Source organism: Phycodurus eques, chromosome 21 (assembly GCF_024500275.1).
Source record: "Phycodurus eques isolate BA_2022a chromosome 21, UOR_Pequ_1.1, whole genome shotgun sequence".
NCBI classification, from domain to species: domain Eukaryota; kingdom Metazoa; phylum Chordata; class Actinopteri; order Syngnathiformes; family Syngnathidae; genus Phycodurus; species Phycodurus eques.
The window spans coordinates 1,095,125-1,117,835 of record NC_084545.1 but is presented as its reverse complement, the minus strand read 5'-3'; the positions used below and the strand labels follow the sequence as shown (position 1 = coordinate 1,117,835).

General features: G+C 40.9%; 3 protein-coding genes across 7 annotated transcripts in view; 2 read left to right on the top strand and 1 right to left on the bottom strand.

Moving 5' to 3' along the window:
- LOC133396590 (collagen alpha-1(XVIII) chain-like) overlaps positions 1-3,231 on the top strand; it is a 36,712-nt gene extending 33,481 nt beyond the window's left edge. For both annotated transcript variants that reach the window (XM_061666604.1, XM_061666603.1), the window contains exons 40-44: positions 492-539; positions 619-681; positions 758-955; positions 1,334-1,449; positions 2,240-3,231. In XM_061666604.1, the coding sequence (XP_061522588.1) occupies positions 492-539; positions 619-681; positions 758-955; positions 1,334-1,449; positions 2,240-2,441 (627 nt within the window). In that variant the 3' untranslated portion in view covers positions 2,442-3,231. The remainder of the gene's footprint in view (positions 1-491; positions 540-618; positions 682-757; positions 956-1,333; positions 1,450-2,239) is intronic.
- Positions 3,232-3,813: 582 nt separating this feature from the next.
- On the top strand, positions 3,814-7,431 carry ggh (gamma-glutamyl hydrolase (conjugase, folylpolygammaglutamyl hydrolase)). Of its 4 annotated transcripts, none has more exons than XM_061666277.1 (10): positions 3,814-3,881; positions 4,074-4,100; positions 4,180-4,288; positions 4,378-4,428; positions 5,406-5,490; positions 5,561-5,699; positions 5,770-5,876; positions 6,439-6,529; positions 6,587-6,721; positions 6,811-7,431. In XM_061666277.1, the coding sequence occupies exons 1-10, from the start codon at positions 3,851-3,853 to the stop codon at positions 6,927-6,929; spliced, it is 894 nt and encodes a 297-aa protein (XP_061522261.1). In that variant the 5' UTR covers positions 3,814-3,850; the 3' UTR covers positions 6,930-7,431. The 4 variants fall into 4 exon arrangements, with proteins under 4 accessions (XP_061522261.1, XP_061522262.1, XP_061522258.1 ...); XM_061666278.1 differs by having other exon boundaries at positions 3,826-3,881; positions 4,078-4,100; XM_061666274.1 differs by having other exon boundaries at positions 3,829-4,100.
- Positions 7,432-8,716: 1,285 nt separating this feature from the next.
- The window catches only part of LOC133396295 (dipeptidyl aminopeptidase-like protein 6), a 132,248-nt gene continuing 118,253 nt past the window's right edge, over positions 8,717-22,711 (bottom strand). Inside the window, exons 9-26 of the mRNA XM_061665981.1 lie at positions 20,759-20,913; positions 20,508-20,605; positions 19,302-19,425; positions 18,611-18,649; positions 18,417-18,524; positions 18,138-18,229; positions 17,725-17,772; positions 17,524-17,642; positions 16,384-16,470; positions 13,997-14,104; positions 13,762-13,831; positions 12,986-13,180; positions 12,853-12,907; positions 11,668-11,767; positions 9,950-10,008; positions 9,736-9,808; positions 9,583-9,656; positions 8,717-9,114 (exon numbers count right to left, since the gene is read on the bottom strand). Coding sequence (XP_061521965.1) covers positions 8,962-9,114; positions 9,583-9,656; positions 9,736-9,808; positions 9,950-10,008; positions 11,668-11,767; positions 12,853-12,907; positions 12,986-13,180; positions 13,762-13,831; positions 13,997-14,104; positions 16,384-16,470; positions 17,524-17,642; positions 17,725-17,772; positions 18,138-18,229; positions 18,417-18,524; positions 18,611-18,649; positions 19,302-19,425; positions 20,508-20,605; positions 20,759-20,913 — 1,757 coding nt within the window. The 3' untranslated portion in view covers positions 8,717-8,961. The remainder of the gene's footprint in view (positions 9,115-9,582; positions 9,657-9,735; positions 9,809-9,949; positions 10,009-11,667; positions 11,768-12,852; positions 12,908-12,985; positions 13,181-13,761; positions 13,832-13,996; positions 14,105-16,383; positions 16,471-17,523; positions 17,643-17,724; positions 17,773-18,137; positions 18,230-18,416; positions 18,525-18,610; positions 18,650-19,301; positions 19,426-20,507; positions 20,606-20,758; positions 20,914-22,711) is intronic.

The following is a 22,711-nucleotide window of genomic DNA, read 5'->3' as shown; positions in this document are numbered from 1 at the left end:
AAGTGACAGCTCCACTAAAGTATAATGCAATATTAAATATGTAATGTTCATTTTTCAAAAATCAGGAAATGTGGTATGCTAAATTTGGTTTTGAAGTCAAATATAGTTTTATCATTGGCACTTACTAAGATGTTTTCTTCATTTTCTTCAATGGTTTATACATTCATACAATGCAGAAGCACTTTCACACAGATAACGTTATTGCTTCATCATCGTTATCTATTCAGGAATTTGACAGTTCAAAAAAGAAAATAGCAACACATTGTTTATTGAAGATGTCAGTTTTTTTCCATTGCTGATCAGAAAATTGAGAGCTCACTGAAATTGAAAGAGTCCGCATTGAAGCACTCGACTTTTTCTGGTCAGCGAGCGTCGAACACTGTTTGCTTCGTTTTCGTCCATTTTAAGTCCAACTTCACTGACTGAGCGTATATAATAGTATAACATAAGTAACGTTGTTTCTTGTATTGAATCTCCCCCTCACCCCCCAGCTTGGCAGTCTGCTCCACTTGTCCAGTAACGTCATCCCACAAGATGAGGTGCTTAATTTCAAAAGTATTTGATCATTATATTGATTTCGGAATGTGTGATGTTAACACGCGTTCGCCGTCTATTTAGCCTGGAGCTGCCCAGCAAATAACAGGCGGCACGATCGAGCGAGTGCGCTCCACCAAAGACAGGGTGAGGACCGTGACGCGCGCTTCGTTGGGCTTGTTTTTGGGATGTACCAATGAACCCGAGCCGTTTGTTTGTTCAGCTCAACTTGGTGGCGCTGAACCAGCCGCACACGGGCGACATGACGGGCCTGGACACGGCCGACCGGCTGTGCTACGAGCAGGCCAAGGCCATGGGCCTGCCCCCCAACTACCGCGCCTTCGTCTCCTCCAACAAGCAGGACCTGGTCCACGTGGTCTACCCCGGCTTCCGAGACACCTTGCCCATCACCAACCTGAGGGTCAAACTGAACTTTCAGGAATCATTCGACGTCTCAGAGCTAGAGTGGGCCAGCTCCATTTTGTTGTCCTTTTCTAGGAGAGTAATTTCAAGTTTTATGGGTGTTTGGGGGGAAAAAAAGAAACAAACTGCAATTAGAAAATATTTTTAGTGCGGTAGTGCTCCAAGTCCCAAAGTCCATCAAATCTGTCAATATTCCATGAAAGATGATGAATAACATTCACTTCACTGGCACCCAAGCTATAGTACGACCTACTTTCTGAGTTTTATTTCATTTAATCATCATTCACTTCCATTAAAAATGGAGTTAACCCACTCTGCAGCAGTTGTCAGTGGCCGCATTTTACGAGCGTGTCTGACGCGTGATCCGTCCTCACAGGGAGACGTGCTCTTCCGCAACTGGAGGTCCATCTTCAACGGCGAAGGAGGGCCCCTCAACACCAGGATACCCATTTACTCCTTCGATGGACGCGACGTTTTGGCCGATCCTTTCTGGTCAGTGACGTGAACCTCCTCCTTGTTGCCCTCTTCAAGATAACTGAAAAAATGATTAGGAGATTAAGATTAAGAATCATATATGTTTTTTAAAGGAATCGTACTCATTTTTGAGGAAAAAAGTCGGTTTCTTTTAAAATATATATATATTTTCAATACTCATTGTTTTTTTTTTTAAAAGAAAGAAAATAATCATCAAAAAGTCATATTTTTTCCCAGAAAAAGTCTCAAATATATGGGAGAAAAATAGTTGTTTATTTTTATTGAAGTTTTTATAATGTAAAGTTGGAAAAAAAAGTCTAATTATTAATTCAAAATAAGTCCTAAGTCATTTTTGTTATTTTCAAGAAAAGGTTGTCTTTGTTTTAAGAACAAGTTAATATTTTTAAAAAGTCATTTTTTTAAATGAAATAATTTATTTGCATTATTTTCAAGAAAAAAAGTTGTCCTTTTAAAAGAAAAATGTCATATTTTTTCAAGGAAAAGTCATAATTTGGGGAAAAATGTAAATTTTTTATAATAGTAGTACTTCAGAAAAAAATCTGTATTTGCAAGAACATTTCTTATTTTTGAATTCTTTTTTTCAAGACAAAAATGTGTATTGCAAGAAATAAAAAGTATTTTTTAAAATAGTTAATTTTTAGTTTGGTTAATTTTTTTTCAAGAATAGTGGTAGTTTGTCAAAAATAAATATCCGATCTTTTGGGGGGCGTCAAGTTGTAATGTTATTTGATTGAATTCCGCAAAATGTGCGTCTCGGTGTGAACGACGTGACCCTTTGTCCCGCCAGGCCCGAGAAGAGCATCTGGCACGGCTCGAGCAGCCGCGGGCTCCGCGTGCCCGACAAGCACTGCGAGACGTGGCGCGCCGACCACGTGTCCGTGGCGGGCCAGTCCTCCGGCCTGACCTCGGGTCTGCTGCTGGGCCAGCAGACGCGGAGCTGCTCCAACGAGTACGCGGTCCTGTGCGTGGAGACCCACAAGAACCCCTGAGACCGCGCCCCGGATTGCGAACCCCGCCCACAGAGTCCGAGCCGCGGTGCCGAGACGCGGCGGGAAAGTTCCCGTCCGTCCGTGCCGTAACACGTTGTCCCTTTGGCACATAAAATGAACCAGTTTTTTTTCTTTGTTTTCAATTCTGGTAGGGAATGTGCTAGATGTTAGTTTGCTGCACCTTTTGCATTTCCCCCCATCCAATCCAATCCATTTTCCCCCAATCCAAATCCAAAGATTTGTATCGAACGATCCCCAAATTGTCAGCCATTCTCCACCCCAAGGGAAGTGAAGGACGGCTTTGAGAGCTGTTTTGTTTACAGGTTGTCACGGAGATGTTTTAGGCAGCGTTTAACACCTTTCCACTACTTCCGTTGTGTCTTTCCATCAGACAGCCAGTGACGACCAAATTTGATGCACTGTACTTCATTTATTTGCAAGAGCTTCATGATTATGATTTTTTTTTTTTCAATTGTGGTGTTGGCTTCGCAGCTCTCGTCTCCAAAGGCTATTTAATTTAAATCCATTATTTATACTGTTACAGCACATAAACAAGAAATCCGAAGATGAAATCTAAGAATGTAATTTATCATTTGTTGGTGTTTGTTTGTTTGTTTGTTTTTTTTCTACTTTTTGCTGTTGTTTTTGCTACTATAGTAGAATGGAGAAGAGTTGAGATGCTTATTTGGAGGGTTGCGCTATATTTTCATGCTGGAATATTTTTTGAAAAATAAATTCCAAGTGTTGGTTGGTCCTTTGTCAAAACGAATAAAGTTTTCTTCTGTCATAACATCTGCTTGGTTTTTTTCTTTATTGTTGGCACAAAAGTTTCTGCGGGTCAATCATGAAAGCAACTTCAATGTCTTATTATTTAGTCAACGAGTCTATAATTTTCTTGGGTCTCTTGCAATTAAATCTTCAAATTTCAAACTGAAGAAAAGTTGTAGTATGACAGCAAAAAAAAGTGTAAAAGAGTAAAGTTTTTTTTTTCAATTAAGAGTAGTTGCAATTTTAAGTGATTGTCAAAATGCAGACAAATGTAAACAACATCTGAAGCTCATGCTGAAAATGTAAACAAAAATTGCAACAATAGTAATATTACAAGGAAGAAATGTCTTACAACACGTCAATGCGACTAGAATTAACTTGTGTATTTATGTAACATTCCACATATCCTCAAATTTACACATTTATCTCTTCAACATTTCTGTCGTTCACGTGTAATCTCCACAGAAATTTGCTGGTGATGATGATTATTATTGTTGCTGCTTTTATTATTTCTCGAGCTCCACAACTGCCTCTGCCCTTATTGTGAAATTGCAGCGCCGTTGCTCTCGCTTTTAGTGTGACAGTCTGTTGGCGGAAGCTGAGCGCCCATCAACTTCCGGGCTAGCTCTCGGTACCGGAGTATGATTGACAGCTTGGGTCCAAAGTGCGAAGGTGAGCAAATTCCAATCGATTGCGTTGCGCTTTTTATCTTCTCTCGCTTTTCGATGACTTCGGTCGACGAGAAGTCAGCGGAGAGAGTCTGCGCCACGTTCGACTCGTCTTTGTGCTCTCGCAACATGTTTGTGCTCACGTGTTGCGTTTACGTGCTCGTTCTGTCGTGCCTGCCGCTCGACTCGACACAAGCCAGAAGCAACGACGAGCCCGTCATCGGTCAGTTTGCCTCGTCCGTGTGTCGTTTCACGCGCGTTGCTCACATGCCCAGCATATTGTCCTCATTTGTCCGGTCAAGGTGTCCTGGCGCAAGATCTCCCCAAGCCCAAAGACGACAAACATGCGTACATCGCCGCCTCCTACGTCAAGTTCTTGGAATCCGCAGGAGCCCGAGTGGTGCCCATCATGTCAGCCTTGAGCGTTACGATCATTTATTCACTTGTGATCGGATCAATGCAAACATAACATTTCCCTGTTTTTTTTTTTTTTTGTGCAGGATCAACCAGTCTGATGAAGAATACAGACGACTCTTCAACTCAATTAACGCGTTTGTGATGTTGTTTCAGCTCATAACTGTTACTATTTTAGCAATATTGTCATTTGATTGGTATTGTGGGGGGGGGGGGTCAAATATATGGGTTAAATATATTGACACAGTCAATATATTTAACCCAAGAAAAAATTATTTTACATGAAGAAAAAGGTATATATTTCAAGAAAAAACTGATGGTATTTATTTAAAAAAAAAAAAAATAGCAGGCAAATAGTTTTTAGGTTATTGTCAGATGAAATTCATTATTTGAAGGCAAAACGTTTTTTTTTTTTTTTTTGTTAGGCAAATAAAATCTTATTCGACAAAAGTCAAAAATGTCATTTCTTATGATAAAAAAAAAAATGTTTTAAAAAGTCATTACACAAATTAAGTTGTATTATTGAGTTGCTGTTTTTTTTCTAGTAAAAAAAAAAATATTTGTTGGGAAAAAAAAGATAAAAACCATAAAAAGAAATAATTCTTGAAATCTTTTAGCTAAAACAATCTCATTTAAAAAAAGAAACATGGGGTATTCATTACAAAACCAAGTCTTATTTGTTGGGATGAAAATTTATGTTTTGTGTAAAAAGTTATAGCAATTATTTTTTAAAGTTGCTCTTTTTTTTAAGAAACAAAAATTGTAGACAAGACGGCAAGACATTTTTTAATTTTTGTTTTTTTGCTTTAAAAAATGTATTTTGTTGAGTAAACAGTGGTCATCTCCCCCCCCCCAAAAAAGTCTTTTTTTAGTTACCTGATAAAAAGTTGTACTTTTGGATTAAAGGGTTTCATTTAAACAAAAACAAAAAAAAACTTGAAATATTATTTTTCTTTCTTGGAAAAATATAAATCTACTCTCATAGATTGAGAATGTTTTGTGTGGCCGTATGACACCTTTTATTTTCCTGAGATTTATAGAATGACCAACATTTGATTAAAAACACTTTCCACAGCTGAAAATGTAAGCCCGTTTTGTGTTCGTGTTCCCCCAGCGTGCTTTTCCCTGGAGGAGGGGCCAGCATCTTCTCATCGGGCTACCAAAGGAGCTCAAAGATCTTCTACGAGATGGCCCTGGAGGTAAAATCGTTGAAAAACAAGGCGCTTCCGTTTGACGAAAAGACGTCTGCACGTGTGTGTGATGGCGCAGGCCAACGGCAGAGGCGACTACTTCCCCATCTGGGGGACGTGTCTGGGCCTGGAGCAGCTGTTCTTGTTGACCAATGGCGTTTCGCTCCTCACGCCCACGAACACCACCGACGTGTCGTTGCCGCTCAACTTCACCAAAGGTACGAGGCCTCGTCAGCGCGGGTATCGCTCTCTGTCAACGTAAACAATGTCATCGATTTTGGCTTGTAGAGGCCAAAGGGAGCAGAATGTTCCAAGGCTTCCCGGCTGAACTCATGGACGCTTTGGCGTTGGAACCGCTCACCGAGAACTCGCACCGCTGGAGTTTGGCAGTCGAGGTGCAACAATGTGCTCAACGTCACCCCAAATTGTTTTTTCGATATATTTTTTTTGTTTTGTTTAGTTTTTTTTTTTTTAGAAAGAAATAAAATAAAAGTTGTATGTTTCAGGGGGGAAAGGAGAACAAATCTTACAAGAATGAAGTAATTTCTAACATAAGTCATTTTTTCAAGACAAAAATCAAGTTACATTTTTTCTTGGAAAACGTTGACATCTTACAAGAATAAAGTTGTATTTTTTCATTTTTTAATAAATAACAAAAACATGGTTTTTAGATGCAAAATTTAATTGCATCTTTTGGATAAAAATGAATCTTTTCTGAGAGGAAACAATTTTTTTTTTTTTTAAAGCTTAGTTTTTATCTTACCAGAAAACAATAAATGTTATTTTTTTCAAAGGTATTATTTTGAATTATACAATAATTAAGTCAATTTTAGATAAAAAGTCAATATTTCAAGACAAAAGGTATTTTGAGTTTTTTTTTAAAGAAAATAATTTGCTTTTGTTGCTTTTTGTTTGTTGAAAGAAATTCTGAATCATTCCTTTTGTTTCCTTTTGAAGGCTTTCAACAGCAGCAATAAACTGACCTCATTTTACAAAGTTCTCTCCACAAACACGGACGGAATGACCGAGTTTCTGTCCACAGTAGAAGGTACGACTGTCTTGTACATTCCCTATTTCGGGATCTAATGTCTTTTGTGCTCCATAGCGTTTGATTACCCAATTTACGGCACGCAGTGGCATCCGGAGAAAAACGCCTTCGAGTGGAGGAAGCCGTTCGTGGCGCACACTCCCTCAGGGGTCCGCGTCACCTTCTTCACGGCCGAGTTCTTTGTGGGCGAAGGTACCAAAGCGCCTCCACGGCGACTCGCTCTAAATCTCTTACGCACAGTAGTCGCTAAAGGTTTGCTTGTTTTGTGTGTGTGGTCACAGCCAGGAAGAACTTTCACCGATTTGCCACAGTTGAAGAGGAGAACCGGGCTCTCATTTACAACTTCAGTCCTGTTAAAAGCAGCGCAAAGAGCATCTTTGAACAAATGTACTATTTCTGATACACGCGCACAACATCAAACCTCCACTATACACTTTATGCAACAAAGTTAACTAGAGAGTGAACTGTTGAAATACATTTGACAGACCGATAGCTTGTTTATTTATGATTTCCCTGAGGGAGATGAAATGAAAGCGAAATGTATCTATTGTGAACTTTGTTAAATAATTTTAAGTATTAATTTCATTCAACCGCTCAAGACATTTAACTGTTTATCATTCACATTTGTGTCGTTGCAATTGTTCCATGTCAAAGTGAAGCGAATGTCAATGTGACATGACTGCCATCATGTTGATGAAACCCATATTTTTCATTGATAAGTGTATGATTTGTGTATTGAACGCAGATAAAACCGAGTCTTCATTTATTTTATCTGTAGACAAAGATGCTTGACTCATATTCTCAGGGTTTAATATATGCAGTAAATTGTGTATTTAATACTGTCATGGAATCATTTGTCATCTCTGAATGTATTTAAAAAAAAAAACAACAATAAAGAGATGAGTCCCAAACCCTGACGTATTTATTTGAGTCTTTTGAACGTTTACCTTCATGCCACCTCTCTCTTCGCTTTGGGCAACAGTTAAAAAAAAAAAAAAAAAAAAAAAAATTGGTCTTGTGGCCTTGTTAAATTTTCATTTAATCCAACGTACATGAATCAATAATAAAATCCGGTCTTTCATTGAATTACGTTCACATGGCAAAGAGATGTAATTGATGTTTTCCATGGAGCAACATTCAAAATGTCAAACAGCATGTGGAATTATTAACTTATTGATGTGCAGTGAAACAAAAAGGGGGACATGGAAACCTCAGAATGTAATGTTAGCGTTGAGCCCACAATTTCCACATAAATGGCTCCTTGCCTTGACCCTTGGATATTTTCGAACATTTGAGGAGATCACACAGCATTTGTTATCAACAATCTAATTATTAATATTGTAAGCACTGCTGCGTTTGTTTCAAATATAAACTCAGCCATTTGAAAACGACCAACCATGCAGACTCTGTACATGTTAGCCTTGTGCTAATGTCACAATAGTGGCTAGTTCATTTACACAGTTGAAAAAATAGCTTTACAAGAATCAAATTGTTAGCTGTTGAATCAACAATTCCAGAAATATGATCACACACAGGATAACGTCTATGGTACAGATTTCAAAAAAAAAAAAAAAAAAAAAGGTTTTTGGAAATGTGCTAGCTCATTAGAGCATTAGCTTCTCTTCAAAAAGGAATAATAGGGGGATTTTGTTGCTAACTTGATTTTTAAGTACATTTACTGTCAACACACTTCTACAACTTTGTAACTGTTCTTTTCTAAACATTCATGTTAGCTTTAAAGGCGCTAACAGCTATATTTAACTTCAAAAAGTCCGGCTAACGAGCTTAGCTTCAGTCTTCATGCTAGGCTAACGCTTGAATATTTGAGTGTACAATGTACTTGTCATGTTTTCTTTCTGACAAAATAAGGCAGTAAGGTGACAGAAAAACAAGGAAATTCGTATTCTTTCCCAACCATTTATAGAACATAACATTGAAGCGACGACACGGCAAAAACATGATAATTTAATGCGTCTTTTAAGAGTCCTGTGGATATTTGTTTGCGTGTGCTATTTTACATACATTGAGAACAATCGACAAAAAAAAAAAAAAAAAGCACAGTCCCACATGAAAAGTTCATCACAACTTTAGAAAATAGCCACGTAGTAGTCCCCACCCCAAAACAAAAAAAAAACAAAAAAAAAACGCCGTTTTATCAATGCTACCAAGCAGGCGTTTGATTTTTAATTATAATACAAGTTCACCAGCGAGCGTTAAATCCGCGTGGGAGCTCGTCCATGGGAATATTCCGGCTCTCCGGGGACGGACAAAATGACGAGAGGGACGGATGGAGGGATGGAGGAGATCGTCGGCTGCTGCGGTGGCAGTCTGCGGTCCGGCGCGCCGACGAGATGTTGCGCTCGGTCCGGGCTGGGCTGTCTTGCTTTTTTGGTGGCGTGCGAGGAAAGTGGGGCGCTCCGAGCCAGCTCAGGCTAACCCTCGTCTTCGCCGTCGTCGTCGTCCGGCTCGTCGTCCGAGAGGCGCTCGGGCAGCCGGAAGCACTCCTCGAAGTAGTTGACCAGCGACTGGCTCAGGTGCTGGCGAGTGGCCTCGTTGTGGAGGAAGTGGCCCTCGTCCGGGTAGATCTGACCAGCGCCAACGCTGACGTCACTCCAAACTCCAAATGTTGCAAATCAACACACGCGCTGCACTGCTACGCATCACGCCGACCGCTTGGCCTCCGAGACCAAAACTAGAGGAGCGGTGTGGATCTACTACTCACAAAAAGTTGATGATACTGTAAGTAGGGGACATTTGGCTTTCAAGCAAGTGCTAGGGTTAGGGTTTCAAACTAGGGTTAGGGTTTCAAAACAGAGGTCGGGCTTCAAAGTAGGGTTATTATGAAAATGTTATACATGAAATTTTATTTCTAATTCACATTAACAGCTAATGCTTCACTAGCACTAGTAGTAGTGCACAGATGTTACCTAATGCACAGTTTTGCCTCACTAGTAATATTGTAGATGTCCTCCTCGTATGCCGGAGTTATGCTACTAGTGACGACGAATCGCGTACTAGCACGTGTCGTGTTTGCGAACGGAGCCGTCGGTTACCTGCAAGGTGTAGTTGGCCTTCTCGTGGATCAGCTGCGCGATGAGTTTGGCCGAATGCTGGAAGTGAACCTTTTCTGTAAAAAAAAACAAAAAACGACAAAAATCCAACGACGAGCGCAATTCGCGTCTTGTTCCGCGACGCGATCGTCTTACCGTCCGCCGTCGGATGCACGATGAGGAATTTCTTGTCCAGGAACTGAGCCGCTCGGTGCGCCAAGTTGGACATCTGACATCGGGACAAAAAACAAAACAAAACGCAAGGAACGAAAGTCAGGGGATGCGAAATGGAGGCCACAGAGTTGACATAAAATAATCATAACCATAATAATAATAATAAAAATCCTCATAGAGAATGTGGACTGCGTACCGCGTACGCCCGGGGGTCGGGTTTCGGCATGCCCAGGTAGCGCTCGGAGAAAGCAGAAGCTGAAAGGAAGCAAAACGGCTTTGGATTAACATTTGACGGAAGCTTTCAAAGTAAGGTTTCAACCCTGCAGCAGGGTTTCAAATTACAGATTTAGTTTCAAACCAAATGGTAGGGCTTCAAATTAAGGTCTCAAATCAGGGATAGGATTTCAAAGTAGGGTTCCAAGATTAGGATTTCTCATGTTTAAAGAAGGGTTAAGGTTTCAAATTAGGGTTAAGGCTTTAAATTGAGGTCTCAAGTTATAGTGAGGGTTTCAAACTAGGGTTAGGGTTTCAAAACAGGGGCAGGGTTTCAAAACAGGGTTAGGGTTTCAAAGTAGGGTTTTGAAACAGGGTTAGGGTTTCAAAGTAGGCTTACAAAACAGGGTTAGGGTTTCAAAACAGAGGTAGGGGTTCAAAGTATGGTTTTGAAACAGGGTTAGGGTTTTAAAGTAGGGTTTAAAAACAGGGTTAGGGTTTCAAAATAGGGTTAGGGTTTCAAAGTAGGGTTACAAAACAATGGTTAGGGTTTTAAGACAGTTCCAAATAAAGGTTAGCAAAGTGTTTGTTGCATCGTGTGCGTTTTAATCATTTTTTTTTTTTTGTAATCGTTGATGTTTCCATGTTAGCTTTGAAGGCGACGCGGACTTTCGGCTTTTCTATTTTTTCTCGCGCCGTTAACGTTACGGTCGACTCGTCCGGACGTTCTCCATCCAGCTTCGCGTTGCTTTTTGTTGTTGTTGCAAATGTAAAACGTATTCAGCGCCATGTCTGGCACCCTTTTGGCAAACTGAGATATGTTAAAATAAAATCTCATCTATAAAATGTGGAATCAGTTAATTCACAGCTTCCTGACTGGACTGCATCTCCCTCACACACACGCATTGTTCCTTTCATACGATTTTCTTTTTTTAATTTTATACTTGTATATTGAACGTCACACTAAGGTGATGTTCATTTTTTTCCACGCAAACATTCACGAGAATAACTCCTGGGACGGAATAACTCAACTTAAAGGCGCCACGCTTCCATCCTCCGTTATTACTTTCTGTCAACAAAGGCGGCTCACTGACAATGCAGATTTGGTTCACTACTTTTTTTTATGTTCAAATATAATAAATGAAAAAATAAATAAATCACAATATACAATGGCTGGCACAATGGCTGAGAACTGTTTCTCATTTCTGCTGACTTTATTTAAGACTCTCAGTGTGAAAACTATTAATAATAATAATAATAATTTATTATTATTTTTACATTTCCAGGTGTTTTGAACAAGAATTAGAATTACAATTACACTTTACACACCCTCGCTCGTCTTGCTGAAATCAGCCCGTTACGAGTGGGCGGCTCTGTCTCATGCAAGTGAGAAACAGTTGACCCCGCCCCTCATACGCCTGCACCAATGGCTAGTCTGGCTTTCATTAGCATGATGACGGCGGAAGTTGTGTGGCTTCTACTTGCGGAAGTGTGACAAAAAAAAAGCATTTTCACTCATGGAGGCAGCACTTCATGACGTACAATTCATACGTCCGTTTTCTGTAGCGCTTGGCTGCCAGTGTGTAAATTAGCCCTACTGTGATATCACAGTGGGTCACTCCAGAGACCCAACTATTTACATACAAACAATTAAAATGTCAATTTTCCATATTCTGGAATAATTGGCCAAGGGAGCCTGACCGTATAATTCGAAGTCTGTGATTGGCGAGAGGACGGCGCCGCATCTCGCCGGAGATTGCTCGCCGCTGAGCAACAAGCTGGTGACGTAACCGCCGTACTCCTGAGACAACACAGTAGCAACAACAACAAAAAAGATTAAAAAAACAAAACAAAAGAAAAACAATGAAGTCAGTGTTTCCCAAACCGGCACAAGGAGACAAGGCACATACAGTTTGTTACATGAGAAAAAAAACATTATTTTCAACATACATACATCTATCTGAAAAATAAAATTTAAAAAAAATAAAATATAAAACATAAATATAATGAACATTTAAACAGTCTTGCGGGGTTTTCATTCTCTTGGGTTCTGATTGGCTGCATCAAACATTCTCGGACAGAACAGTTTTAGTTTGGTTCTCCATCTTCAGAGGTGGAAGAGCGGAAGATCCTGACCATTGTGGAGAAGATACACTTCCGGCATATGCAAATACCTTCTGTATTACTGCCATCTAGGGGGACTCACAATAATACAAAATTCCTTTACAGCAGTGATTCCCACTATGGTAAAAAAAATGAAATAAATCACGGAAATGTTCAAACTCTGCATAATGTTACAGTGGCTTTCATTTTTAAGTTCAGTTGTATTTAACTTTTAAGTACAATACATTTGCATTTTATCTTTTGGAACTATTTGTTTTCAAACATTTGTTTAGGTACGGTTTTTCAACTTTTATGAACCATTGCTATATTAAAGTACACGTTTTGAGTTTCATTCATTTAAGCATCGTGTTAAAGGTTTAAACTATTGCATAACAATACAATGGCTTAGTGTAATATTATATGTACTTTGTAGGAATAAAACCTCATTTTAAATGAATATTATCTATCTGAAGAGCTAAGTACTTTAGATGTGGTACTTGGTGTAAAAACCTTTAGAATCACTGCTATCCAGTATTTTCTATACATTTTATGGTTACAAGTATGTTTAAAAATTCTTTAGTAGTAAGTTCATGTATGGTTAAAGTATGCGGGACAGGTAAACCTCTTTAAAATAAAAAAGAGGTTTACAGATTTTTGCAGATTTTCACCGATTGTGGGTTAGGCTCCGGAACGTATCCCCTTGCGGTAAACGAAGTTTCGCGGTAAAATATCTGTCGCACAAAAATGTTATCCTCCAAATAATTCAATGGAGATGATTGTTACCTTTCCAAAGACTCCCACTCTGGTCTTGTCCATGTACGGTTCCTTCAGAATGATGCTGTGACAAAACATTTCCAATGGAGTCAAGTGAATGTCGCTTTCAGCACTTTTGGACTCCTTTTGTATTGGCGCCTACTTGATGGCCTCGCGCTGGTCGTGCTCCTCCAGGACGCCGGGTCTCTTCTGGACGCGGTGCAGCAGGTTGGTGCCCCGGAAGCCGCCCCCGCGGCCGTCGCAGCGCACCGCCACCGCGCCGAAGCTGCTCACCAGGACCGTGGCCCAGTCTGCGCCGAAGCGCTCCGACACGCTCTGGCCGCCGGGGGTGCTGTCGCTGCACGCGGCACCAGCACCACAAACACCGCGTACCGTTGCGTTAGTCTCAATTAGGGCTTCCGAGTTGGGTTTTAAGTCTGTGTGTATATTGTACTGGGGTTAGGGTTTCAAAACAGGGTTTACAGACAGGAATAGACCATTAAATTTAAGGTTTCAAATCTGGATTAGGGTTTCAAATTTGGGTTTTATGCCTGAGTTGGGGTTTTAAAGAAGGTATTCAATACAGGGTGAGGGTGTCAAATTAGGGTTTTAAACCTGAGTTTCAATTTCAATATAGGGTTAGGGTTTCAAAGTGGGGTTTCAAAACAGGGGTAGGGTTTCAAAGTAGGGGTTTGAAACACAGTTAGGGTTTCAAAGTAGAGATTCAAGACAGGGTCAAGGTTTCAAAGTAGGGTTTTGAGTTAGGGTTTCAAAGTAAGATTTCAAGACAGGGTTAAGGTTTGAAGATAGGGTTTTGAATCAGGGTTTCAAGCCTGGGTTAGGGTTTCCAATTAGAGTTTGAAGTCACTTCATTGTGTGTGTGTGTTTGTGTGTGTGTGTGTGTGTGTGTGTGTGCGTGTGTGTGCCTGCAGCACATACATGAGCAGCATCAGAGGGTAGTGCGCCGTCTCCACAAAGCCTGCAGGTTTGAGAATCTGCATCGATAAAGCTGGGGACCATAGCATGAAACACAAGCTTTTTATGATTACACACACACACACAAACACAACCAGTTATCCACAAAAAAACATGAAGCATCCTGAAAGAGATCCAAAAGACGTTTTGCCTTAAAAACTGTGACGTGAGTCCGGATTGAAAAGGGCACGTTACATACTGTAATCATCGACGCTGATGTCCTGGTACTCCACGATGGGCATCTGCATGTTGTCCAGCGTCTGCCTCAGCACCTCGTTGCTCTCCAGTTTGTGGACCTCCACAATACCTGACCAGCGCGAGAAAAGAAGAAGCCACCAAAAATGATGGAATCGTGCTCATGTTCATTACAATTCAGGCACAAACAAGGTTGCAAATTTCCCGGAGTTTTCGTAAATTCCAAGAATTCCCATGGGAAATTTCCTAATAAGAATATTGTAAACGCCCAGTTTGGCCTTCGCTGATCTGTGGGGGAACCCACAGTAGCCGCCGTTATTTGCTGAAAAACACAACGAGTTTGTTTTCATCTTCAAACAAAAGTCCTGCTTTGTTACCATCTTGTGGCATTTTAGTGCCAATAAACTACATTGAAGTGAGTTGAGGAGATTAATTTTGACAAAATTAAGTGCATCCCCACTATCTTATGGCATACTGGTTCCAAGGAACTGTGTCCTAGTGAATTGAGGAGCTTCAGTTGCACAATCGCATTGTTTTGCCACCATCTTGTGGCATCTTGGCGTTTATGTTGAAGTGAGTTGAGGTGCCTCATTAAGACAAAAGCAATGCTTTGCCACCATCTTTTGGGATCTTGGTGGCAAGGAACTGTGTTGAAGTTAGTTGAGGGGCTTCCTTTCACCAAAAACAAGGTTTTTCTGCCATTTTGTGGTAACCCATTTTTTGGGTTACCACGCCAGCCAATAGCGGGGCAACATTATACTTCCAAAATTCCTCAGCTTAACTTCCGTTTTCCACCCATTTGCAACTCAAAGTCCAACCCGGTTGAGTGAAGACGGGCGTCCCAATACTTGTGTCCGAATATATTCTCGCACGAGGCGACAACATCTGCTTTAAAAGCAACGAGCGCTGGAGGCTGACGTGAAAATAAAACGGGCGTGAATGTGATGTAAACACGTTGGACACGTCCGAGAGCGACGGCGTGGCACACACTTGACTAATTTGATTACAACGTGCTGATGTTGCCCGCGGCCGCTCGTAATTCCATGACGACGCATCCTTGGTGAGGAGTAATCAGATTACCTCAGAGTGGACAAACATCCGCTCGTGCGAGGTCGAGGTTAATGTTGTTTTTGTGCGATTGCGGAGCAGATTTTTCCATACGGTGCAGAGGCGTACCGAGTTGTCAGCCCGAATATATTACTCCGCACACAAAGACAGCGCAGCTCAGACTCTGCTTTGTGGACATAATGGCTGGCGATATGCATTTGGCAGTGCGCCAAGGTGAATATATATATAAAAAAAATTGCAATTTCTGAAATTTCAGCTGGAACACAGAATCCATCCATCCATTTTCTGAGCCGCTTCTCCTCACTAGGGTCGCGAGCCCATCCCAGCTATCATCGGGCAGGAGGCGGGGTACACCCTGAACTGGTTGCCAGCCAATCGCAGGGCACGTTCAAACAAACAACCATTCGCACTCACATCCACACCTACGGGCAATTTAGAGTCTTCAATTGACCTACCATGCATGTTTTTGGGATGTGGGAGGAAAGTGGAGTGTCCGGAGAAAAGCCACGCAAGTACGGGGAGAACATGCAAACGCCACACAGGCGGGGCCGGGATTTGAACCCAGGTCATCAGAACTGTGAGGCAGACGCTGTAACCATTCGTCCACCGTGCTGCTGGAATTTGGCTATTATATATGAATACATATGTTGTTGATGTTGCAGTTGTCTCAATTGTTTCTGAAAAATACAAAATATTGATGTTAAAATGAACGGATGAATTAATTTTGTGGTCTGTGTGCTTCGTTTCCTAAAAATAATATACACTTTTGATGTTTACGAAACAGAAATTATTTCAGCTATTATATCTTGTTAAAAATGTTTGACTGTTGCACTTGTCTGCATCCTTCATTTCCCAAAAAGAAAAACTGCTATGTTGCCCTTTTCTAAAATTAAAAAAAAAAAGATTTCAGCTGTTATATCTTGTTAAATATTTGTTAATGATGCACTTGCGTTACTTTTTGAAAAAGAAGACAAACTATTACATTGCGATTTCCAAGAAAGAAAATATTCCGTCTGTGATAGATTATTAAATATTGATTACCGTTACACTTTTTTTTGCCTTTCCCAATCAGAAGACAAAACACTGGTGTTGCACTTTCCTAAAAAGAAGTTATAGATTATTAACCATTGCTTTGTAATTTTATTGTATACATCACTATCGTTCACTTACCGTATTGGAGAATTACCTGCTAGAATGTATTCTTGTTTACACAAAAGAAAAGCACTTTTCTGTTGTGTATTTTATTCCCTTCCCGTACATGTGAACCAAATTGCGACCTGCTGTTAAAGGTTGTCGTTTACGGAAGGTTCCGCTCATACTCACTCTCTCCGTCTCCCATCTCGCCATCAACATCGACGTCCTCTTCGTCCGTCTGCGTCTTGTAAATGGACACGAACGGCACGTCCGGCCCTGAAAAACAAAAATGTAAAAACTTTTGCACATACAATGCTGTCAGTCATTTTCCAACAAATCCCAACAATACGAAAAGGTGTCAAAGAGAGACACCAAACAGTCTACATAATTCCATTTATGAAAGCGGGAAAATAACATCGGCGTCCATTTAAGATGAAAACAGCTAAACAAATCAGTGGAGTGACGCTCTTAGCAAATTGGGAGCACAAGTCACATGTCTTATTGTATCTCCACTCCCTCGCCCCGCCGCGACCGTGATGATGTCATGACTTTATCAAATCTTTTTTGCTAGCGCCCCGCCAGGAACGAGCCGCCCTGGACCTTTGTTCGTCGCGGCGGGCGGAGGGAAAGCGCTTGACCCGGGGAATCTCATTTCCCCCCCTTGTTTTATATATATATATTGTTTTATATATATATATATATATATATATATATATATATATATATATAACAAGAGAGAGAGAGAAAGAGAGAGAGATCTGCAACATTTACTGAGCTAAACAAGGTTAACAAAATATTTGAAAGATTTCTTGGTTTGACACATGAACTCATCATTTTTAATTTAATCCCTCAAAGGTCACCATCTCCAGAAATTTGAACATGACAGGAAACAATCAAAATTACTTCCTCTATTATTCCAACCCTCTATTATTCACAGAAAAACTATTTAGTAGTAAAGTTAGCCCAAGTAAGCGTGTGCTAAATGTGCATGTACTCGTGCATCTTTTATTTTTAAGGGTAATGTTGTCAGATGAGTTTGGGACCAAAGTTTGTGGTATATGTATGGTTTAAACTAAATTACTCCCATTTTTTGCTGTTCATGGTGGAGTATTATAGTATACAAGTTTCAGTTTCTGTTGTTTTTTTCCCACTATAATTGAATGAACTTTCATAACATATTCTAATTTATTGAGATTGAACGCAGCATGTAAAGCTGGGCTCCTCGCTGCTTAAAAATACAAACGCAGCACTCGTGTGTTTCGAAATATTTTTAGCTGGACCGCGACAACGTAGCGGGTACAAGGCGGGCATGACGGGGCGTGGCGTCACCTTGGCAGTGGAGCAGGAAGTAACTCATGTTGTGGCAGAAGGAGCCGGCGATATAGCCGCAACTGGCGGGCAGGCCGCACGACAGGCAGCGACGGTTGAACGAGCCGAACGTGTCGGCGCTGAGGAACAGAAAACCAACAAAAGACTTTTAACTATTGTTTTAAAAGGCAAAATTGTTGTTTCTTCAAACACAAACGGCACCTGTATAGATGCCGTCGCTTCGGGCCGTCTTCTGTACTCAGGAAGTAGCTAGCATTGGGACACAAGGACGTCATTTAGTCAAAATGTAGACCACAAAACCAAAGTTCAAACTGTTCCTGATCAATTGGGGGCACGGCTCCTTGAGACTTTTTCATGCGTCTTGTTATGATAGACAAATTTATGTTGATTGGTGAAACTGTTGGCGGGGCCTCATTTTTGGTTTTGATTTTTCACTTTTTTCAGGGCGACTCTTTGAAATAATCGGCAAAATTGACGAAAAGTCTTGGCAGTTTAGCGTTGTCAATCTGTTTAGTACACCCGCTTCTGATTGGGGCTCATTCGGAAAAGTTCCCTAGTAGTTTTCTCATCCGGTGCTCGGGTTTAAAGAAATGCGCCGTTGGGACTCAACTCACATGAGTTGGCTTTCCTCGTTATAGGCCAGGACCTCGGTGACATCCCAGTCTCCAGACGTGATGGACTGAAGAGTGTCTGTGCTGGTGTTTGGCTGCACAGAGATATTAACCAAAAAAAAAAAAATTAAAATGCACAAAGCTAGATTCAGAAGCATGGAAACCAGAAAATAGTCAGATCCAATTAGTACCTATAAGAATTGACAATAAGCAACATTTTATGAGCGACCAACCTTCTTCCTTATGAATATTGATGTAAATGAAAGTAGCAGTGCGTCAGACCTGCGAGACGGACATGGAAATGTGGAAGAATTTCCCGCGGCCGCCTTGCGGGATGGCCCTCGTGAAAAACAGCTTAAGACCATCTTTGGAAAACAGAGGCTTCTCGTTCTAAAAGACGTGCACATATACAGTAAGTACGTAAATATGCGGCCTTCGACTCATAAAGTCACTCGCTCAACTACCAACACGCTCACCTGCCTGTAAAGCCATCCTTCACTTTCATCCTCGTGTTTCTGCAGAGAGCAGTGGACATGTTGGTACCACGCAACACCGAAAAACACAGCAGATTTTCAATACTACTTACGAACGTTCACCTCACGAACATTTGGGACACACAAACGCAAACAGTGTTGGTTAAAACCTTTTTTTTAAAAATACTTTCAAAAGGCAGAATTTAGAGTTGTGTGCGTTCTTTTTTGTACCACGCTCTCATCTATGCTCATTTCTGTTCGCTCGTCTCTAGCGTTTCGTATTATATGTTAGCATTAAGCGAGTGGACGTTTGTTACACGAAATTACATGGTTTGGTTGAAAATTCTGACTGCGTCAGTTTTACAGTAAACGTCAACTGGGAGTGACAAATAACAAATCTCATTAAGAGAACTGCGCAAGCAAGAGAGTCTTCTTTGCGTCCCCAAAGTGACGTTATAAATAGTCGCCCATTTCTTGACAGCGAAAGAGTGAGAACAGGTGCTACGGGCTACTTTAAAAAGTGCGTTTTAACGATGTGTTTAAAGCATGCGAGAAGGGTCAAACTATATTTTTGAAATGATTTGGTCCCTCTACGTACTGCATATTGTGGATTTTCACCTATCGTGTTTGGGTCTGGAACGTATCGTATCTCCCGCGTGTACTGTACATACACACACACAGAGGGTGGGCCGACCTTGGTGCAGACCCCCGTTGTGGCCTCACACAGCGTCAGTACGGAGATGTTCTGGGCTCGGTTCAGCCAGTTGACGGCCAGTTTGGTGGTGGTGGCCCATTTCACCATGGTCACGTAGAACTCGCTGAAACACACACAATCAACACCCTCGTGATCTTTGCATGCAATCCATGAGGCAAAATAAATGACTGACATGTTGTAGCAATGCGTGAGTTATTATTCCCCAAAAATGTGGCAGCATTACAAAGCTGCCTACAGGCTTGGCAATCAACTCTCTCTACACAATTTTGAGTCATTTCAATTGGTTTTGTGTGGACCGGGCCCGAGTAAAAAGTCAAACATGTCGCTGTGTTTCAATAAATTAGAATATGGTCCAAAAGTTCATTCATTTCAGCTGTTCAATTTAAAAACTGAAAGTTAGATATTTTGCGGTTCTGCATTTGCAAATTGACATAGTCACAGATTTTTTTATTTGATGGAAAACTCATCCAGTCAGTGTTTTTGTGACCAGTCCAAAGTATTGCTTTGGCGTCATCTCGTGGCATTTTTTTTGTTTTGCCAAGGAACTATGTTGACGTGAGTTGAGGAGCTTCGTTTTGAAAAGAGTAGTGCTTTGCTGCCATCTTGTGGTACCTGTATTATACAGATAGAAAGGAAAATACTTTTCAGAAGGCCAATTCCTACCTAATTTCTATATTACAAATCATTTTGCTTGTTTCTGATGTTATACTCAAAATTCTTGGGATGGTGCATTTGGGAGTTTCATGCGCAATAAGCTATAATGATTAAACATACTTTTAGAAGTCATGAAAAATTTCAATCTCTGTGTAGTGAATTCATATGAATATATCCGTTTCACTTTTTTGAATTGAACTACTGAAAAAAAAATGCAGTTTTGCCTGATGTTCTAATTTATTGAGATGCACTTGTATGTGAGATGTTTGTCCCAGTGGTGTTGCCGTATCCTATCCCGCACAAAAAGCAGGTGTTCACTGTCCACGAGCACTTCCAGTTTTTCAAAATCAAATCATCCTTAAGCCATTGATTTTTATGGATCATGTTGGAAAAAAGTTAGTGATTTGGATCATAGTTTGTGGTATAGTTTTGGTTTAAACTAATAAGTGGGGTTTATTGTACAGTATATCCTCAGTATACATGAACTTCATGGCACCACCTTTACTTGAGGATATTTTTTGGGCCCCTCACCTCAATCTGGGGTCATCCGGTCTCCTCATCTCGATGGTGTGAAGCGGCCCGTTCAGGTTGACCACGTATAAAGTGATCAATGGGTTTTCCTCGCCTGCCTGAACAAAACCAACTACATTTTAGCCAAATATAACATGAAGTTTAATTAACAAACAGTTCTCAGGGATTCAATTCAAACGTGTTGAATTGAAAAGTGTTTCTTTAGCGTACATCACTGAATTAATCATTTGCGACTAGCAAAATGAGTGTACCTTGGGATAGTGGTACTCCTTCCCAGTTGGGTAGGGCATGCCGGTGAACATGGGCAGCTCCATCTTGGGCACCAAGGTGTCATTGATGGTTGCGTATGCCAACCTAGCGCCATCCGGGGACCACCAGTGGGCAATGTGGGAGCGGAAAATCTCCTCTGAAATAAGACAAGAAGAAAAAAAACCATCCGTTAACATTTGAAGGCCATTTAATTACGTGGCTGCGTGCCAACACGCTAACGCTCCTGTTGTCTGACAGCCAACAAGTGTTAAATGGCCTATAATTAGAAGTACATTGTGTGTTGTGCTCCGTCCCCCTTAAGGAATCATTTTGTGCCAAAATCAATCATTTGTGCACATAAAAATTGCCATCACACTGAGACGTCCACCTAGGCTTAAATGTACTGTGTGTCAAACGAATGAGTGAAAAGCTAACAGGCGTGGGCAAACATTTGTGCTCAAGGGCCACATTAGATTTTTAAAATGGACAGATGGGCATTCGTGGAAAACAAATAAGTGCAAATGTGGACGTTAAACTGTTTATTTGTTGAATCTATCCTCTGTTATTTGCTGAAAAACTCACCTATTTAGCAAATGCTAACAACAAAGCGACGAATGTGCTTCAACTGTCAGGACCGGGTATTGAGACAAAGTAGCCTTGCTTGTGCTACGAGCGACTGATGCTAACGCGAGCTAAGGCTTCGCTGATTATTCAGCTTTCCCCCCCGCAAAATAACCACCAGTCCAAGTGCGTTGTTACAATCCAAGTGTGCCAATAATCATATTGGTCACATAAGCATTTTCATCAAGTTTGCACCCTGATGCAAAGACTTCATCAGCAGCAAAGCCCCCCGGGACACGTATTTGCTTGTCTTATATGCAAATATGGTACTAGCGTCGTAGTGTTTGAGTTAAACTGGTTACATTTGTTTTTTATTTACTCTCGCAGCCTGACTGGTAGGTCCTGGGCGACAATTAATATATCATTCATTTGTTTTGGAACTTTGTTTTGATGAAGTTGATTGTTACATTTGGCTCAGGCTTCTCCTGAGTCAGCTCACATCCATTTAGCTGAACATAAACCACGGCAATCCAAGATTTTAGATTGTTCAGATTTTCTTCAATCTATCCCAGCTGACATCGGGCGAAACTGTTAATGTGACCTATGTACCATTGACGTTTATTTTGCTTTCAAGCAGAAGCCTGAAGGTTTTGTGCTGACACTAACTGCTATTTTGAAGTGTTCATAATTCCTTCCATCTTGTTTCAGGCCCCAGTTTCAGCTAACAGCCTCAAAGCTTTCACCACCAGGCTTCACTCGAGGTATGAGAAATGCTGTGTTTGTGCCAAACATACCTTTTGGAATTATGGACCAAATAAATTCGGACTTGGTTTTGTTCTTTCCCCGGTGAATGCGTTCAACACCCACAGCAGGGAAAGCAAGCACAGTGACAAAATGAATGGACCTAGGATAGAACCTTGGGGCACTCCATTTGTTTCCTCAACTGCTTAGATGTACTTTGTACATTGTTTATAATTGTTTACTACATATAATGCTGCTGACTAGTCTTGCTGCTGCTCAAGTTCACGTCAGAATACGGTTTCTACAGTATTTATTCACGTATAGTTTGCCATTCACATCCACATATAGATTATTGCATTTGTTGTGATTGGGGGCTATGTAGCGTGTGCCATTTGTGAAGCAGTGAGCAATCATCCTGTGCTCGTTTTGCATTTTTCACATCATCAACTCAAGTTTCCACATGGCTTCCACTTGACTCCAACCAAAGAGAAAAGCGGCATCTTGGACTAATTGGTTCTCTTCAAATGTTCTTGGCCACGTGACCCAATCGTGTCTTCCAGCAAAAGGCATGACTGCTGCTCACGGGCGATTCTGCGCTACGGTGTTTTGCTCAAGGACACTTCAGCATGAAGAGGCTCAACCTTGACGACTGT

What these genes read in the sequence shown, in the direction of transcription:
- ggh (XM_061666274.1), top strand. Translation starts at nt 3,851, where the DNA reads ATGATTGACAGCTTGGGTCCAAAGTGCGAAGGTGAGCAAATTCCAATC. An exon ending in GCCCGAGTGGTGCCCATCAT is followed by an intron (nt 4,289 to 4,377) that starts GTCAGCCTTGAG and finishes TTTTTTGTGCAG; the next exon opens with GATCAACCAGTCTGATGAAG. An exon ending in GTTTCTGTCCACAGTAGAAG is followed by an intron (nt 6,530 to 6,586) that starts GTACGACTGTCT and finishes TGTGCTCCATAG; the next exon opens with CGTTTGATTACCCAATTTAC.